Source organism: Miniopterus schreibersii (genome assembly GCF_964146895.1).
Source record: "Miniopterus schreibersii genome assembly, chromosome: 8".
Classification (NCBI taxonomy): domain Eukaryota; kingdom Metazoa; phylum Chordata; class Mammalia; order Chiroptera; family Miniopteridae; genus Miniopterus; species Miniopterus schreibersii.
Genome location: NC_138109.1, coordinates 11,216,376 through 11,232,008, shown reverse-complemented (window position 1 = coordinate 11,232,008; position 15,633 = coordinate 11,216,376). Strand labels below are relative to the sequence as shown.

The 15,633-nt window shown below is 44.3% G+C and overlaps 1 protein-coding gene across 2 annotated transcripts in view; it reads right to left on the bottom strand.

Moving 5' to 3' along the window:
- The window catches only part of CAPZB (capping actin protein of muscle Z-line subunit beta), a 114,623-nt gene that overhangs the window by 59,359 nt on the left and 39,631 nt on the right, over positions 1 to 15,633 (bottom strand). For both annotated transcript variants that reach the window (XM_081146217.1, XM_081146218.1), the window contains exon 2: positions 7,342 to 7,431. In XM_081146217.1, coding sequence (XP_081002343.1) covers positions 7,342 to 7,431 — 90 coding nt within the window. The remainder of the gene's footprint in view (positions 1 to 7,341; positions 7,432 to 15,633) is intronic.

The following is a 15,633-nucleotide window of genomic DNA, read 5'->3' as shown; positions in this document are numbered from 1 at the left end:
TGAATATCACTTGTACTCTATCCTGAATCATGACATCACTGGGCCTGTTTCTGAGCCATCCGACTCCATTCCTTCCGCCCTCCGTTCAGAGCTCTGCGGTATCTTCACGGACAGCCCTCTCGCCCTTGGGAAGCTTACTGTTCTAGACCTGTTCAGGACTAGTGCACATCTCATTAGTCTCCTGGAAACAGCCTTGCTCCCCATGGAACATCACACACACAAAGCAAATGGCCCCTGTACTTCTTCCTTCATTTGGGTTCAGGTTTTAATTTTCTGAGCTGCTTGCACAGGAGGCGATTCATCTCATTCTTAATGGATTCAAATGAGGGTATTATTCTGCTGTAACAGAACTCATAAGAACTTCAAGTAACTTCAGGCCATATCCCTAGGGGAGCAGGTCAGGTGAGGGCACCCAGGAAGCCCATTTCCTCTTTCTAAGCAAATCACGGCATCCCGTCCTAGTTTAGAAGGGCTACCTAGCTGCCACCTTGACACAAATCAGAAGCTGCACCATTAGGTGGCAGGGTGCTCGCCTCAGCAACAGGGTGGGGTCATGAAAGGCCCCACCCTCGGAGAGGCAGCCCTGAGCAGGCAGCAGAGGGCCAGTTCAGCACCCCGAGTCCATGGGTCTGCTTTCTGGCTCTCCTTGCTTTAGTCACCACAGCTGCAGTCCATTCAGAGAGCAAAGGCTTGCATGAAAAAGCTCACCACAACTTTCCAAGGAATGGAGTTCATTAAAGTACTGCTGGAGGCCCTTGGCTAGAATGCTTTTTCCCTTGTAAAAGGGGACTGCAACACAGTGTCGCCTGCAGGAAAGCTCAGGAACACCAGTCCAACAGAGACTGCTGGGATTGTTGCATAATTACCAATTATTCAACCCATTCCCCTGCTCCTGCTCCAGAGACAGTATCCAGCCTAGGAGAGAACACTTCCCGGGAAACTCTGACAAACGGGAAAAGGGAAGCCAAGTTCCCCTACCTCCAAAAGAAATCCACAGGCCACTTCCCTAGGTATAGCGAGTGGGGTGCAGCACAAACCCCTCCTGGCCTGGCAGGGATACAGAGCAGGCCCCGGCTCCACAGGCACCAGCCGTGTGCATCACTGGTATGCGTCATGAGCCTCAGCAAAGCCATGTCCCCAGGGGGACAGGGCCCTGCTTCCTGGAACATCAACTTGACTGTGGTGGAAAAGCATTCTTTTTATATTAAAATGTCTTGCATATGAACATGTTATGAATTGGAACACAATTTTTTAAAAAGTCTAAACAAAATTCTCTACTTGAGGCAGCCACTTTTGGATTCGTCCACAAAACTCCGAACATGTATTTGTTCCCCTCTACTGTTAGGAATACTTTGGGGAAAGGATCTGAGAAGCAGTAAGAGGCCAGGTGAAAGGCGGCCAGTAACAAGTCAGAAGAGACAGCAAAACTCGTTGCTAGCTGGACACAACCATTAAAGGGCCTGGAATACCTTTACTCAAAGACAAAGACAAATAAATACACCTGCTATGTATGTGTTCAATATATAACACAGTGCATAACCATGGCCAAGTCTTCCCTAATAAATACACCTGCTATGTATGTGTTCAATATATAACACAGTGCATAACCATGGCCAAGTCTTCCTTCTTCCAGAAAAATCTTCCCTGCCCTGGCCGGTTTGGCTCGGTGCTTAGTGTTGGCCTGCAAATGGAAGGGTCCCGGGTTCGATTCTGGACAAGGGCGTGTGCCTCAGTTGCAGACTCAATCCCCAGCCCCTGTCAGGGTAAGGAAGCAAGCAATCAATGTCTCTCTCTCACATCAGTGTTTCTTCCCCCCCACCCCCTCTCTGAAAAGCAAAGGAAAAAATATCCTCAGGTGAGGACTTTTTTTTTAATCTTCTCTGAATTCCCCACTAACTGGAAGCACTATGGAGCAAGACCTTTCATCTTGCACCCCCAACACCTAGAACGGTGTCTGGCACATGATGTCAAATACAGAAAGAATAACTTGGTTCTACAGATTGACAGTCATCAGGAAGACCATGGGCTGAGAGTCCAACCAAAGCCATCCTATCAGGGAGCAAGTGGTTAGGGTGCCTGATTTTTTGCCCCCTGTGAAAGGGGAGTCAAGGAATAAAGTGCATTTCTTCACAGGGTGAGCACAGTGCCTCATTCACAGTAAATGTCGACTGAACCCATGAACTTTTCACCTTCTTCAGCTAAGACCCCTTTGGAAAGGAGAAGACATTTTAGATGTTGCCTCTGAAATTAAGCAGGAAAAATTGCTGGTATGAGACTATTTTAAATGGAGATGATAATGGGGAAGCCAGGCAAGAAAACACAAGCCTGTTCACTCTTGAACACAGCTAAACCACATCACATCTGGTCTTCAGACCCCCAAGGGCCAGCACATCTTCACCTAGGGACAGAGAACTGAGTTTGATGCCACATTGCACAGAGCTGATGGGAAAAATAATTTCCAGATTTCATTGGTTCAACTATTAAGAGACTGAAATTGAGTACCAATGCTTAACAGAACTCAGACAATCAGTAATCTTAATGAACTACTAAATATAATACTAGCCTTAATTTTACCAGTCACAATGAGTGGGAGCTTGGCTCCATAAGCATATTCATGATGAGCAGGTTTTTAGAAGCGTAAGCTGTGTCTCCACTCACTTGCTCACTGAGCCCCTAGCCTAAGTGCACCCCGTGCACTCCAGCCTTCTAATCTGTCAAGGCTTCCTGCTCCTTTGCTGACATCACACTACCCGGACTAGAGGAGGGCAATTTCCTAGAGCTGTTCAAAGTAAAGGTACTGCTGAGGCTGCCAGTGCAAGCCCTGCACTCAGTGGGCCCTTTCTATTTCTGGAGGGCAACTCAAGCTGCTAAAAGAGGAATATGCAGAAATGAAAACTGATCAAGTTGTTAACTCCCTCCCTGGTCAGAGCATCAGGATGTTTCTTTCACCTCCAGCACGCAAGCCTGGCCACAAGCCTGGTCGGGTGGCTTAGGTGCTTTTCCCAGCTCTGATGTCTTACCCCTGCTTGGTTTAAGTTTGGGGACACTCAAGAGCTGGACCTTAGGGTGACTATAGCAAAGAAAAGAAAAGGAATTAAAAAATAAAGTGATCAGTGCGAGCAGAGACTTTTCTGCCTGGTTAAACCGATTTAGGGCTATTTTTGGTTTGCTCTTAAAAAGGCAAAGGATGGAGGGCCCGCTGGGTGCCAATTTGCAGAAACAAACTCCTTCCTCAGCTCAGGGCTCAAAATACACCCCAGCTATTGCTGCCAGTTTGCAGAGCAAAGCCATAGAAGGTCAAAGTTTAGGAAGCCAAGGGAGCATCTTAACATCACAGGATTCTTGGCCAGCATGGACCTGTGGGTATTTTTGAAACAGCTTAACAATGGATTTTGGCTGGCTTTACTCTAGTACAATGGGATTAATATGTAATAAAATGATGTCTTGGCCATCTGCAAAAGAAGGTCATTTCCCACCAATCAGAGTATGCACTATAATCCCAAGGCAGCAAAAGCTCCAATGCTGGAAAGAGAAAAGAAGAAAAGCAAGCTGATCTGGCATGATAAATTGGGCTGCGGAGGCCTAGCTGCCAAGCATACGCCACATTTCTCTTTAATACTACTCTGTAATCGGACCACTGGCAGACCGGGCACATTTGCCTACAGCTCTCTGGCTCCGACATCTAAGAGGCCATTCCCTTCATGGGGAATGCTGGCAAATCCCAACATTCTTGTCAGCCTTAAAACTGGAGACTTGTCTTGAAAACAACCACCTCCCCTTCATTATTTTAGGCAGGTGAGCATGGGAGGAATGACTGCAATTTGCACACCGAGCAGTGCATTAGCGGCTTCGAAAACACCTGACTGATCCCAGATTACATGAAACAAAGGCCCGGATACATTGCTTTTAGACAGACCTGTAACTATGAGTTTTCTGAAATTACAGCTTTGGGAAGAAACTAAAACTGCAAGTGAACTTCGGAGCCACAGCAGTACACTCAGCAAGGACCAACTCTTACAAGAAGAGAATTTTCCAAATCCAGTTAAGGAAAAAAGAGTCATTCTCCAGGAAAACAGAAGAAAAATAGCAGCACTTAAAGAAAAACATTCAAAGAAGTAACTTCTAGGACTAGCCATAAGATCCAGTACAAAACCAGCCTAAATGCCCCCTACACAACTCAGTGCAAAGCGAGAACCCTGAAGCTGACCATCAATCACAAGTGGCTTCTGAAGCGTGTCAATACAGTTTTAATGAGGCGTGCTCTACCAGATCCTAATTCACTGACAAGCCATGCTTCATTTGCATTGTGACATACATCATACTTCAAATTGAAAAAAATTAATGAGAACGCCAATTCCCCAGGCCATTCTGGATGATGGAAACCTATTATGGCCTCTTGTTCAGCCTTGGCAGGTATATGGGCCCCAAGGCTGGTCTCCAGACAACCAATGAGGGGAAGTCGGTGCCCCTCCAGCCTCCCGGTGAAGCAATGGGCAAAAGTGAACTGATAACACTAAGTGGCCTGTCCCTGAAAAGGGGATATCTTTCAAGTCTCTAGGTGTTTTTATTTTAATTATGTGAACTTTAAATTATTCTCCATAATACATCTATTTTAATATTTTATAATACTAATGAGTTAAATATATTTAACATTTTTTCCCCAAACAGGTAAGACTGACACATCATCAGGAAGACGCACCATATTTAACCTGTTGCTGAGTGTAAGTGATCGGACCCAAAGGTACCCAGCAGTTACCCCAGCAGAAGAAATTGGGATTCCTGGTGCTGCTTAGCCACACCAGCACCCTGGCTTCTTCCTCCAAGTGTCAATCACCTAAAAAAAGTGAAGTGGTTATATACACATTATGGAAAGTCGAGGGAGTAACACAAAAGCACCCAGCTCAGTCCCTCAATCTACACCTGCCTCCACCTCCTTTCTAGCCACATTCTACAGAAGATGAAGCTAAATGTGGAAAAGCAGTGCACACTCACAGTAATCTATGGGGTACCACATACGACATCACTTATCGGGGACAGACATACTATGACACTTCAACCTGGGTCTGAGCAACCTCCTGCAAGCTCAACCTCAGAGATGATCTCTCCCACCCAATACTGGGTTCCTTCATTCACCATCACTGCTGCAGTTTCCCTGCTGAGCCCAAGTATACTGGGCATAAGCAGCAAAAGAACAAGCCAACCAGGTTTCCATAAAAGCAGCACACATCTCTGAAACAAAGGATGGCGAGGGAATCCAGAGAAAGCACACAGCTGTCGTACAACTCTTCAGTTTCCGTAAGGACGAAATAACCTGTTGAAACACCAACAGGGTCTACTGAGAACAATTTGCTCGTCATTCATTCTATGTTGGGTTTATTCATAAAACACAGTAATAACTACATTGGCAAACTAAACTGAAACTCAGCCAACCACGTTTTCATGCAGAGTTTAAAAGAAAAAGCCTCTGCAGCTGACCGAATTAGGGATCTGATCGTACCTTCGACCTTCGCCCACCTCGTCTACACATGACCCATCAAAACCCTCTGGCCGAGAAAACGCAGACATGCAGCACTTCCAGACTGCACCTTGTAATGCTGCCTTACAGGGCTGTTGAGGGTTAAATACACACACACACACACACACACACGTAAACTGCTTAGCACAAGTGTTGCTACAAAGCTTAGTAAGGGGGTTGATGGTAGCAATTAGCACATCAAATTCAAGCCCTTCTTCTGACTTTCAGGGACACCTCCTACCTATCCAACTTTATATCTCATTATTTCCCAACAAAGACTGTTTTCACTGACCCCATCCCCACAACTCACATTTCCCAGGGACATACCCAAATTCGACACAAAATCAGATCTAACCAATCCAATGTTTAAAAATCAGGGTATTTCACATCCAACTCCAAATGTACAGCTCCTCCAGAAAAATGTGAAAACAAGCAACAGATACCATATTCCCAGAGGGCACTGAGTGACTGGAGCAGAGGGGCCACTGCCCTCTCAGATGAGCCTGTCAGCCAGAGCCCTTGTTTACACCATGTCCACTTCAGTGATGTATGTCACCTCCTTGGCTCTTGGTTTATGATCCTGGATTCTGAGCATCATAATTCAACCTTCTTTCTTTAATACGCATCTAAAGTATGTATTTGTCTAGCCAGGAACCATCACATTTTCCATTCTCCTCTTCACTTCCAGCACAAGCACCTGTAGCTGGCGCTCTTGGCCAGGCCATTTAACTCCAGAAACCTCTTTCCTCCCACTTCCTCCATTATTACACGTAAAGGATAGCAAGTTCAAAGCTCCTTCAAAGGGCTCCACTCTGTGTCATAACTGCCTCTCAACTAAGAATTTGTATCCCTATAAACATAAAATAGCTGCACTCTGGACCCTCCAGACTGCTATGAAGAGTTTGATCTGTAAATGACATGGGTGTCCTGCAGTCATGTTTTCTTTCCTAGTAAAACTGTTCTGGAATTCATACAATATCAAGTATGTCACTACAGTACATGAACAAGTTTTCAAACCACCATTTAAAAAGAAACCTCACCGATGAACCAGCGTTGTCAACGAATAATTATATCCAAGAAGACATGGGACACAGGAAACGGAAAGAGGACCTGGACTGAGAGGGCCCAGGTTCCAGAACCAGAGCTCACTGGCCAAGTGATGCAGTAACTAAGTTGGCCTCTGGAGGCCTGATTTTATTTTATTTTACCTCTTTTCTCAATATTTCCCATAGCTTTATAGATATTTTCGAATACTTTTGGCATTTTCAAATAATAATATGGTGCCAGTTAATCTGAGGCATTGTTTTGAGACCAATGATTTTGAATCTTAAAAAAAATAATATATATTTTTTAATGTGATCAGCTCCAAAAGCCGACTTTTGTGTTTCAAACTAGAAATGAAGCCACTGAAGCATTTCATAGGGTCGGTTTTCATACTGCTTTCGAGGGAGAAACTTCCACAGTGGCAGAGAGACTACGAAAGCCTGGCACCACCCACTGCTAACCACCTGCTGGATGTGTGGCTGTCCCTTCGTGCCTACAGGTGAGCTTCTAGAAACTGAAAACAAGCCAGTGGGGGGAGGAGAAAGATGTAATCAACTTTAGAACTCCTGTGTCAGGCTCTATTAACACAGGTGGTGCTGAAATTAAGACAACCATATGAAACTCATCCTCTCTCTGTCTGGAGGAATCTCATAGCCCAGTGGTGGTGTCTGGCTGGAGAGAGAGATTTCCTGTGTGTTTTGAATTATGCAGGAAAAGGGTACACGAAAGTGACCAAGTATGAGCCACAGCCCCAAATGAAAGCACATGAACAAGGTACGTACCAGGTCGATCAGGTCGCTGAGGTTTTTCTCGATTTGTTGTGGAGGCAGGCGCCTCATTAAGTCCAAGGCACAGTCCAGCTGCTGATCACTCTGTGAAAAGAGAAATAAAAATGTCTAAGTCATTTTGCCCATAGAAACACCAAAAAACCTCTTTTAACAAGCATTTTTGCAGTTTCAGCTTTCCCAGGGTATTCTAAGACCAAGAAGGCCTGCAGTAGGTCCTCCACCCCATCTCCCGGAGAGTGGCTGCTGGTCTCTTTGATAGCAGCATCTGTCTCAAAGACAGATAAAAGATAATCATCCAAAAGATAATCAGAGAAGTAGGAAGCAGGCCATATAGTTCAGAAAGTGACCCTGTTCTATCCACATCTCAAAGCCTATGGGCTTCCCTTCTCCAACTCAGCAGACCATGGGAGATGCAGATGTATTAACTCCCAATTGGTTCTGTAGTGAGCATGCTTGAATAGCAGATTAAGCTTTGTCCTCTGCTATAACCTGGATTTAAACAGGTAACATCAGATAGCATCACCAGGCCAGGTTCCTTGGTGAGCTCCAAGCCAGGGAAAAAGCCAGGCAAAGAACAAGTGACAAAATGTGCGCAAAGGTTAAGTGCTCCAGTTATTCCACTACAGCTGGGTACATTTTCCATGGTGCCAGGCCCTTGCAAAATAGACGAGGACCTGAACCGAACCACTTACAGCCAAGAGCTCACTTTAGCTGGCCAAGTGGACCACGAGGCAATACGCTGGCATCACTGCTGCAGCAGGGGCCTGGGAGGGTAAAGATCTTGTTTTACAGGGCGCCTTCTTCCAGCCCTGTGTGCCTCACAACATCCTCCTCATTTAATTTCATGACGCAAATGTTTACTGAGACCACCCGGTTCCAGGCACCATAAATATGTAATGAATGATGGAGGGTGAAGGAAGGAACTAAGTGGGGGCAAGACTGTTCAAGTGCAAAGTGAATTCAGCGCAAAGTGGGCTCTAACAGAGACGGCCAGACCTCAGGAGGACCAACAAGAAGTAAGGTGGGAAAGGCAGGCCAGGTAAAATGGTGAGGACTCTAAGAAGTGCACAAAAGGCAGATGGAGGCCCCAAAACAACCAATCAGGAGCACCATCTGATCTGCATCCCGATTCCATTCTGGCCAGACCAATCTCAGGATTTTTAAAAGCCCTAAGTAAAGAAGCTAAAGAATCATAAAATACACAAAGTAAACCTGGAAATGCAACATCTGGCTGTAATGAATATGACCTTTGACTATGGCAATCTACAATCCCAATATATTAACTTAAACATGCTCAGAGACAAGGATCCACTTTATATTCATCAAAGACATAACACATTAACTGGAAGCAATCTCATAACTAATATGGCATATACAGCAGGCTGTTTTTTAAAAAGAAAAAAAAATACTTGTCTCCTGCTTAAGATGATTGTGACAATTTTTTCTAGGACACACAACCAACTGGCTACCTGCAAAGAAACACACACACATACCAGAAACTTTGTAGCACTTGTTTAGCTTAGTGAAACACTGTAGCAACCATGAATTCCCTACTTGTGCCATGCTTTCTATGCCAGCCAAGGCCACAGTGACATGGGTCTGGCCCACTGGCAGAGGAAGACATTTTAACACCGCTTCTAAGGTCCAGAACACAGATCAGCTGATTTGACACTAGAGAGACATACTCCTTTCTCAGTTCTGCCATTCATTAACTTATGGTCTTGGGCAGAGTTGTTAGCCTCTACAAGCCTCTACTGAAAATGGAGAGTATCTACTTCATAGCGTATTGCATTTAGTTAATACCTGTAAACTGTTTAATTCATAGAGGTATGTATTTAATTGGGAGTATTTTCTACATGTATGCAAATACATGTTTTAAATATTTTTAAATATAAATATTTTATAACATTCGTCCCTTTCAACCCAACCCTGAAGTCTTCTCTTCCTGTTGCTCTAAATTGGAGCCAGGTGTTCAAACTCCAAAATCATATACTTCGTAAAGTATACGATTGTCTAATGGCTATGCTGTACACCTGAAACTAATACAAAATAATACTGAACGAAAACTGTAACTGAAAATAAAACTTAAAAATAAGAAAAATGAGCTACTGAGCCATGAAAAGACATGGAGGAACCTTAAAATGTAAACTATTATTAGAATATTAACATACTAATATATTAACCTGAAAAGACTACATACTGTCAGATTCCAACTATATGACATTCTGGAACAGACAAAACTATAAAGATAGTAAAAAGATCAGTAGTTGCCAAGGGTTGGAGGAGAGGGAAGGATACATAGGCAGAGCACAGAGGATTTTCAGGGCAGTGAAAATACTCTGTATGATACTATAAATGGTGGTTATGTGTCATTATTAATTTATCCAAACCCACAGACTGTACAATACTAAGAGTGAACCTTAGTGGAAAATACGTATTTTAAGTTATTACAATGATGGGTCAGTGTAGGTTCATCAATTATAACTCTGGTGGGGGATGCTGATAGTGGGGGAGGCTATATGCATGTGTGAGGATAGGAGTTACAGGGGTAGCCTCTGTACCTTCTGCTCAATTTTGCTATGAACCTAAAACTTTTTTAGAAGGTATGAACTAGCGTTTCTCCACTGGAGCTGATTTTGCCCCTGCCACAAAGCCCCACAAGACATTTGGCAATGTTTGAAGACCATTTTGGGACAGGGGAAGCTACTGGCATCTAATGAGTAGGGACCAGGGATGCTTCTGAACATCCTACAATGCACAGGACAGATCTCAACAACCTGGCCCAAAATGTCAGTAGAGTCAAGTTTGAGAAACCCTAGTTTAAAACAATGAGTTCTGGGGATTAAGACTCCCAGGCTCTAATCAAAGCTAAGGCCCCAAATAATTGCACATATAATTCTAATTCACAGACCACTCACAACCCCTAAAAACTTCTAGTCTTTGGAAATATTCTCAACTTGGATATTAACAATCTTCCTGAGAACTACAAAAAAAATATATAGGCATAAGAAAGCCTAGCTACAGTGAAGCTTTAATCCAGAACATGCTGGGATCTAGAAGGGATCGACTAGAATCCTAGCACTGTATTATCTAGGAAAAGCGGTGCCATAACTTGACAGGAGGTCAACAAGGCACTGCTCTAACCCTTCCACGGAGCCTGTCCACACCCCCAAGCTCAATATGCTGATCTCAGCCTCACCCCACAAGGGTGTGGGCAGCATGAAGGCTTCCTTCCCGATGGTCCTCTGTATCTAGCTGCAAGTACTAAAATACTGCTGTAAAAATGGCTTAGCTCACATTTTGCATTAATCCCAATTCATCTTAGACATACTTCACTACAAATTTCTAAGGCTAAGGATATCTCATTTTCATTAAATTAGTAAATGACTAAAAGCTTCCCATAAGCCAAGCAACATGGGAAAACTTAATGACAGCTTGTAAAAAGTTAAAATTAGAGTTAACTGGAACCCTATGCGTGGGAGTCGTCCCAAATCCCGAGGGGTCTGAACAGGAAATGGCACAGCAAATGAGGAAAACATGGGTGACCTAAGCTCCATGCAACATGAGTGACCCCAGAAACAGAACGATGGTGGGAGTGAGGAAGCAAGTACCCGGCCAGGGCTCTACCCAGGGTGCTGCCGCTGTTACAAAGCTAAGAAACAGGAAACACTGAACTAGAATTTAGGAAAAACACACGTGTGTGCGTACACGTGTGTGTATTTTAAGCTAATACAGCAAGGCTTTTTTTCTTATTAGCCAAGACAAGGGAATGATAAATAGAAGAGGGAAAAAAAGTAATTTTAAGGGGAAAAGGCACTAGGGGAAAACGAACGTTGATATTCATATAGATCTTGTGTAAAATGGTGGGTTCGAGGGTCTTCATAATATCACAAAGCTAAATCTTACATATATGTTAATATGTTCCTTTAGGGGGTCAGATAGCTAAAAAAAATTTAAGTTGATTTCTGTGTATGGTAGAAGATTGGGGTACAGTTTCATGCTTTTGCACATGGAATCCCGTTTTCCCAACATCATTTATTGAAGAGACCATCCTTTCCCCATGGTGTAGTCTTGGCTCCTTTGTTATAAATTAACTGACCATCTATGCATGGATTTATTTCCAGGCTCTACTCTGTCTCACTGTCATTGTTTCACTTTATTAAATATTTTTAAAGGTAATTAAAAAAATAAAAACAAGGACAAGCTCAGTCCAAGGTCTACCCTATCACTTGATGTCTGTGAGACTTGGGCTGCTCACTTATCCTTGTGGCCTGGGATTGGGATAGACGGCCTCTACGATTCCTTCTAGATTGGGCCTGTATCCTACAGCAAGGGCAGATGCACCCACAGGGTCCCACCTGCCCTATCCTTCAACAGCCCCCTGGCAGGCCTGCAACTAGGTTTCAATTGAACAACCATTCTTTGAGTGCCAGGCCCTGTGGGCCAGGCCCTGAACTAGGCCCAATGACTGCAACCTAGTTCCAACCCTCAAAGAACCATCCACAAAATAGCACATAATCATAAGGCTGTGTGCTGTGTACAAGAATGGGGACACAGAGGTACAGAGACAAAGCAGAGCTCATAGTACACTGGTTTTGCACTTCTTCGGGAGTCCATTTTTACCTAGGATTTCCCGCCTTGGTTACTTTTAACCAGTGGCTTCCTATTTATTTTGTATACTGTCATCCTGTGACTAAGGGCTCTCCACGTGATGGCTCCTTCAAAATCCTCACTGATCCCAGACACTTCCTTCAGAAAATGAGCTTTACCAGTTCCACCTTCCACTCGTGGTGGTTTCCAGGTTGAAAGGTAAATAGTAAAAGAATGACCATTTCAGGTCACTCTCCAGAACTCTCTGCCCATTCAATTAGTCATTCGATGATTATTGGAGTGTTTACTAGGTAACAAGCACTGTTTTGGATGCTGAATGGTGAACACAACAAAGTTGCTGTCTTCAGGAACTTATGATGTAGTCAAAATTCATATGGCCCAAAAAATAAAAGACAAGTTCTTGTTAGGATGGCAAAGCATAAGGAAGAAACAGCTACCCCACTGTAAGCCGCTGAGGCTCCAAGGGGTCGGTTTAGATGTTTGGCTGTGTGTGTTTTTTAAGTATATAAACAGAACAAGGGAATGTTTCACTTTCTGCTGGTTTTCACATGACTCAAAGAAAAACACAAACTGCTTAAATCACCCGACAACAAAGAAAAAAACTGTTAATACAAACTAGAACAGTTTTTCAGAATAGGCAAATAAAACAGCATAGCTTAAAAAATCTACTAAGGCATTTTCAGACACCTGATAGTGTTTCATCATTTGCATACAGTATAACTTGGCCTACTAAATGAACTAAGAGCACAAAGACACATTTGGAAATTATCATCCAATAAAATTTATTCAGCCCTCTAGGTGAGGATGCAAAGACTGGGACATGTCCCAACTAAGCTCCAAGTTTAACCGGACGAACACACCGATTCACAAAAATGAACAACAGTTCCATAGTAAAGGTACAGGGAACCTCAAAAGATTTTCCGAAGAGGGGGTACATGAACTGGTTACCACTAGCTGAGCAGGAGCACCCAGACAGGCACAGAGGGGCCTTTCCAGACAAGTGCAGTGAGATACAGGGAGAGGTATGGAGGGGCAGAGCATACTGACGCGCTCCGCGAGCAAGGTGCTCAGGAGGAAGGGCAAAACAGGAGTGTGGCCCTTGTCATGAGGGATCTGTCCTAAGGCCAGATTGTGCCCAAACTGCTTAGAGGGCAGTGCTTTTCTGAGTTCCAGGCCCCAGCTCAACTTCACTTTACCCAGCATTTTGCTTTTGTCTACTTTATGGAAGACTCCTGTGCCATGCTGTCTGGCTGTTCACACTCTAAAATCTACTTCTCCAGGGGATGAGAGCCCCTAAAATTTTTCCAGAGAAATGACAGGAATATTGTTGTATCTCAGAAGGTGAAGCAGACATTTTCCATAAAATGGCCATATCAAGCTCTCCCACCCAATATGCCCTCTTACAATGGGACTCTGACGGTTTTCCTATTGTGGGACGGTGTTCATGTCTCCTCCCCTTGAATGGGGAGAGTTTTGGTGATTGTTTTTAGCACAGAGAACAGCAGAACTGATGCTCTGTGATTTCTGAGGCCAAGCCATAAAAGATAACTCATCTTCTATCTTGCCTGCTAAGCACTCCTGCTTGGAGCACCAAGCTGCAATGTAAACAGTTCAACTGCCCTAAGGCCACCATACTGTGAGGAAACACAACCCAGCCTGTGCAGAAAGGCCACAAGAAGCCACCCTGAGACGCCCGAAGTGAGATACCTGGCCAGCCCCCAAGTGCTCCAGGCACCCACTGTTCCAGCTTTAGCTGTATGACTCCAACAGCACGAGACCTGAAGCCAGAACCACCCACCCAGCCAGGGCCCTCCTGAATTTTTGACCCAAGAAACCATTTGAGATAGTGAAATGATTATTGTTATTTTAAGTGACTAGGTTTTGGGCTGATTTTGTTAGATGGCAATAGTAACTGATACAGAAGGATGCGTCTGGTGACTGAGGGAGACAGTCTGACCAGATGTGGAACTAGGGGTGGGAGGGCCAGCAGAAGAGCCTCCCCAGCAACCAGGGCTCTGGCTGTATGGTTGGAGAGGACAGGAGGGTCAAAGACTTTAAGAGGCAAGACAGAGAGGACAAGGCGACCTCCTGAAAATGCGAGGCAGCCCAAAAATTCTGAGGTAACTAAGCGCTCCAGCGTGGACCCCCTGCTGGAAGATAAGGCCACAGTCTCATTAGCATGTATATGGTCTGAGTGTGCTTCCCCCCTCCCCCAAGTGTTCGTAATTTCAAGGACAAGCAGTAACTCCAACTGCTCGGATTTCAGGGCAAAAGTCCTGCTCTGGCCTGCTCTAGTGACTGGTTGTGGCAAATTTGTGCTTAATAGCATCTGTCTACACATAAACAACCAACTAAAGCTTCAAGGCCCCTTACAGTTTTGTTCTCAAGTTCACCAGACTTCTACTCGTTTACATTCCCCAAAGGCTTAGCAAATACTTCACAGACAACACAAAGGTAAACTTCCCTGGAGCCCAGGCTGATTTATTACAAATTTATGGAGTCTAATTTAACCATGGTTTGCCTTGTGTAATCTGTGACCCAACAAGCAACTTTGTTTAAAAATTGAATATGTTTTCTGCCATGTGGCTCAGGAACAATTTGTGCTGGGGGCGATTTGGAGAAAGATTCACTGGCCAGCCCAGCCAACCACATCTGTAGGTCACTCTGGAAAACTGCAGTTTGTCCTAATGAAAAGACAGTGTTCCTTCCACAGAATGCCCTCTGACTGAATCTTCTGGGAGGATCACGGGGATGACAGCCACACACGGGAAGGAGATGGCTCACCAAGCACAAACACAAGCATTCCTTTTGGATGACTTCATTCCCATGGGAAAATTCAATATCCTACAGCCAGTGAATCAAAGCCACAGTGAAAGCCCATTTGGCTGGTCAAGTCTCCTTTAACGTTTTGGGGTCTACTGTACATCATCATAGCTGATAGCTGGGTCAATGTCATCTTTGAAAAACTGAGGTGAAAACCACTCAACATAAGGCTAACCATTTTACAGTACACAATTCGGTGGCTGAGTCAATGTTTTGATCACCATGAAAACGTATTCACTTTACTTTTAAACGTATTCATTTTGCTTTTAAAAAAAATTCTGCCAGGATCACAGAAGTTTAGATCTGAATGGACTTTTCAAGTTCATCCAAACCTTGCCCCCTCGCTCCTCATCTTACGGATGAGTAATGGGGTTCAGAGAAAACTGTGCACAGTCACACAGTCCGTGGCAAAATCAGCACTTGAACCCACATCTTCGTGTTGAGAGGTTTTCTATTATACCCCATTCTATCTTTCCGCTTGATTCAGACACTGAGCAACTGTGTGAGAGACAGCGTAGGCACTGGGGACACAGAGGAGCTGGTCAGTCACAGTCCCGGCCCTGAAGGGGCTTGTGACCTCAGGAAGAAGACAGCCAGAAAATAACAGCAGGAAAAAAGGGCAATGCCATGCACTCTGCACTCAGTACAACCGACATGCCACTTATTCCATTATCACTGAGGAACTGGGAATTCCTCCCAGGGACTTTTCCAGATAACCAAAGTACCAATCTTCTTTAAATCTCACAAGATGGTAATCGCTCTAAAATGTTTTACAAGGTCAAAGCATTTTTCTTTCGCCAAGGAACACCGTTAAGGGCAAGCACTCCTGGAACATGGCCCTGTGTCTGCTTC